Source organism: Notothenia rossii, assembly GCF_949606895.1.
Source record: "Notothenia rossii genome assembly, chromosome: 3".
Taxonomy (NCBI): Eukaryota; Metazoa; Chordata; class Actinopteri; order Perciformes; family Nototheniidae; genus Notothenia; species Notothenia rossii.
In genome coordinates, this window is record NC_136901.1 from 91,121,437 (window position 1) to 91,125,607 (window position 4,171).

Consider the following 4,171-nt stretch of genomic DNA (forward strand, 5'->3'; position numbering starts at 1 on the left):
TGGGCAAACGTTTTTTTGGGCCCAATGACATCATGGACTGATATGAATGTTGTAGTACCGCCGTTTGGCCACCACGAAAATGTCCAGCGCACTTCCTGGGGGATTCGGTACACACGGCACCTTCTAACACTGTGAAACCGAATGAGATGTGAAGTTTTGACCACAAACATTTACACTTTTGGTCCAGGCAACACAAATACTAATAATATATCCAATGCAGTTCGTTTTCATTTCAACTTATACAATAATAGGGGAGAGCGGGGTAATGTGGGACACCGGGTAATGTGAGACACCCGCTGTAACTAGGCAAAGAAACAAATTTGCGGTCATGTGACCATAATGTTTTCAACCCCTTCCCACCCCCCACTTGTCATGAAGGAGAAGTTGGTGCTGGTTCTGTGGTAAGTATTTTTTTTCACAAAAATGTGTTTGTTGCATGTAAAAGTAAATTTTCTTACTGCGAACGTAATCAACTGTAGTATCAAAGCAAATTGATTCAGGTTGAAAAACTTATATCATACATGTTGATGAACTTCCAACATATAAAACCATGTGATTGATGCTAGTTAAAGATTCGCCTGAATTGCCTAGAGATGTTGTTTTTTCTAAAATGGTGGCTGTGGGGTAAAGTGAGACAGATGCTGTGGGGTAAAGTGAGACAGTGTCTCACTTTACCCCGACATGAAGCACAAGTTAAGTTTAGTCTTATATATATTTTAGTCTAATATTACAATACATATGTTTTAATTTTAATGTCATAAACATTGTAGAAAAGTCATCATGCCAAGACGATACATCAGGACGACATCTTGGGGCCAAACACCCCTCACAGAGATGGAGAGTGCAGCTGCAGAGGTCATGCAAGGAAAGAAGTCCTTAAGACAAGCAGGAAAGGAACGAAATATCGACAAGACAACCCTCCAAAGATTCATTAAGAAAATAGAGAAAGGGAGAGTTAAATCAGTAGCCTGGGGTGCAGTAGCTGAGGCAAAAAGAATACTGACAGATGAGATGGAGGAGGAGCTTGCCCAACATTTAAAACAACTGGCTGACCAGTTCCATGGCCTTGCTCCAGTTAAGTGCCGTGAACTGGCATTTGAATATGCAGACAAAAACCATATCCCTGTCCCTGCCAATTGGATGGAGAAACAATGTGCAGGTAGGCTAGGGTGCGCAAGAGATCACATGATTCTGTAGGTCAACTTAGGCCAACTGATCTTGCCACAAAGCTTATCTTATAATAACGAATTGTCCACTCTTTAGGAGTAGAGTGGTTTGGCAGCTTTCTAGCCCGTCGCCATCTCTCTGTCCGAACTCCGGAGGCAACATCCCTGGGAAGGGCTACAGCCTTCAATAAGACTACAGTGGGGGAGTTCTTTACAAATCTGGCTGTAGTGATGGACAGGTGACAGAATTAATTCTTTAGTTGCAAATGTTTTATGGAGGCTTTACCTGTAAGATTTGGTTTTGATTCTGATAAGGTTCTTCCCTTGCCTCTCTTCTTTAACAGACACACATTTCCTCCACACATGATTTACAATGTGGATGAAACAGGCGTCTTTACAGTACAAAAGCCACGGCAGGTAAGCTACTAGAGAGCAGCAGACTGATACTGAGTGGCTTGTGATAATGACCAGCTAGCTATTGGCAGAATGCTGAAACTAATGCTATTAGTAATGTTGTGAGCCTGTGAACTAGAAAAAAATGAATGGACTGCAACAAAATAAAATGTACCTTTAGACCAATAGTAGCCTACTGATTGCACATGCCATTGATTCTAAACTTTCTACTTGATTCAGGTTGTGACAGAGAAAGGGAAAAAGCAAGTTGGTTCTATCACATCAGCTGAGAGAGGAGAACTGGTGACTGTGGTGTGTGCAGTGAATGCTGCTGGGAATGCCATACCTCCCATGTTTGTCTTCCCCAGAGTTAGGTTTAAGGACGACTTCATGATAGGAGCACCTCCAGGAGCCAAAGGTGCCTCCACCAGAACAGGATGGATGAACGAAGACACCTGGCCTGAGTTCCTCGATCACTTGATAAAGCACACTAAGTGCACTCCTGACCATCCCATGCTGCTAATCCTGGATAATCTGAGAGCTCACATCTCACTCAAGGCAGTGGAGAAAGCAAAGAGTAATGGTATTGTTCTGCTCACCCTCCCACCCCACACATCCCATCGCTTGCAGCCTCTCGACGTGACGGTGTATGGCCCGTTCAAGACCCTATACAGCCGAGCTCTTGATGGGTGGATGAGATCTAACCCTGGCAAAACAGTCTCCATCTATCAGATTGCAGGATTTGTGAACGAGGCCTTCTTGTCAGCAGTGACACACGCAATATCACCTCTGGCTTCAAGTCCACTGGGATCTTCCCATATAACAGAGATATTTTCCCTGAGGAGGCGTTTGCACCATCCATGGTGTCAGACCGGCCAAACCCTGAGCTGCGGCCTGCATCCACTGGTCCATCCACTTCAGATGATCCGGATGGTCCACGGCCTGCAGATTATCCACCCCCTGCAGATGAACCACCTGCTGCAGATGCTATTCCACTCGCTGATGCTATTCCATCCACTTTGCATGGTCCACATGGATGTGCCTCGCCAGCTGTCTCACGATCTGGATATGTGTCTCCTCAGGAAATCATACCACTTCCAAAATGTCCCCCCAGAGGACAAACAAAACGAAAGTGTGTGAAGACAGCCATCTTAACAGATACTCCAGAGAAGCAAATCATAGAACAGGCTTATGAAGAGAGACAAAAGAAACTGGCAGGGAAAAAGCAAAATAGCAAAGAAAAGGGAAAACCGAAAAAGAAGGCACCCAAGAAGAAAATCATAGATAGCAGCTCGGAGGAGAGTGATGACCCTGTCCCATTTGAGGATGATTTTGAGAGCTCTGAAGATGAGAGGAGTGACCCCGGAAACAAAGATCTGTCCGTGGGTGACTTCGTCCTCGTCAACTTTGCCACAAAACACCGAAGTATCCGTTATGTTGGCAAGGTTGAGGGGGACGAAATACTAACCCAATTCATCAGAAAAATCCAGGGAAACAACAGAGAGTGGGAGAGACCCACGTTTGCTATGAAAGAAAAGGATGTGGCACATGTTCCTAAAGGTGATGTGGTGAAGAAGCTGCCTCAACCTAATAGGCCTGGAGGAACAACACGGAGAGAGCAACTCTTCACCTTTCCCTGTAACCTGCAGGGCTGGAATGTAGAGTAGGCCTTGTTTAAATATGCAGCTGATGTTCATATCATATCGTGTTCTAATCTAACTGGTTAAATGGTTAATTGAATGTTTATTAAAGCACTTTGAAATATATTATGTTGTATTTGACTTTGTTTGGAGTTACTTTGTTTAAAAAATGTGCTAAATTGACCAATCCCCATGATTATGTTGCGCATCCGACATTAGTTTTGGAATGTGTGGTTGTCAATCTATCTGTCAGGATTCTAACTGTTACAACATGTGTTGTTTTGGTAGTTTAAAAGTGGAAAAGGTAAGTGGTTCACTTTACCCCCTTGATTTCTCTAGTCTGTCTCAGTTCACCCCTTAGCTGGGGTAAAGTGAGACACAAGACCACTTTTTAAAAAACAATCATATTTTCACTGCCCTTTGTCCTGAAGACATTCTGATCATTTCCAGTGCTAGGAAACATCCTGAATTAATGGGAAATGTGTAAATTTTACTGATATATCATTTTAGCTCGCCTACAGGAGAGCAAATGTAAAAAATGTCTCACATTACCCCGCTCTCCCCTATGATCATTGTGTGATTTTCTTTCGGCAGTAACTGTTCCAATCGCAAATGTTTTCTTAGGTGTTTTGAATGCTATTGGTAGGCCTGGACAACAAAATCTAAATGCGGACAATGTTATCAAAATGTGATTATGACACATTTTGTCTCCCGGAATTTGGATATCTTTTGTTCATATTGCCATTTTGCTCTTACTCAAATTCATGTTTTAATCCTTATTGCAGGTAAGCATTTTTTTATTTGATTTGTAACCTGAATAAAACTTCTTGTTCTTGATTCGTGCCACCAAAAAAAGTTGTATGCCTCTCTGCCGGCCTCTGGTTGAGAGCACTGGAACCTCATTTATTAATATTCATTATTTAACTTAGTCAGTTCAACTGAAATGGAGAAATCTAACCATATTTGAGGGGG

General features: G+C 42.8%; 1 protein-coding gene across 1 annotated transcript; it reads left to right on the top strand.

Moving 5' to 3' along the window:
* The first annotated feature begins 255 nt into the window (after positions 1-255).
* On the top strand, positions 256-3,757 carry LOC307032253 (uncharacterized protein). The gene is made up of 5 exons (XM_079670107.1): positions 256-401; positions 771-1,159; positions 1,264-1,405; positions 1,511-1,583; positions 1,800-3,757. The coding sequence occupies exons 2-5, from the start codon at positions 781-783 to the stop codon at positions 2,697-2,699; spliced, it is 1,494 nt and encodes a 497-aa protein (XP_079526233.1). The 5' UTR covers positions 256-401; positions 771-780; the 3' UTR covers positions 2,700-3,757.
* Positions 3,758-4,171: the final 414 nt, after the last annotated feature.

Excerpts from the sequence above, each read along its gene's own strand:
- LOC307032253 (XM_079670107.1), top strand. The coding sequence starts at position 781 with ATGCCAAGACGATACATCAGGACGACATCTTGGGGCCAAACACCCCTC. Across the intron at positions 1,406-1,510 it reads CTGGCTGTAGTGATGGACAG|ACACACATTTCCTCCACACA; the intron begins GTGACAGAATTA and ends CTTCTTTAACAG. Across the intron at positions 1,584-1,799 it reads CAGTACAAAAGCCACGGCAG|GTTGTGACAGAGAAAGGGAA; the intron begins GTAAGCTACTAG and ends TACTTGATTCAG.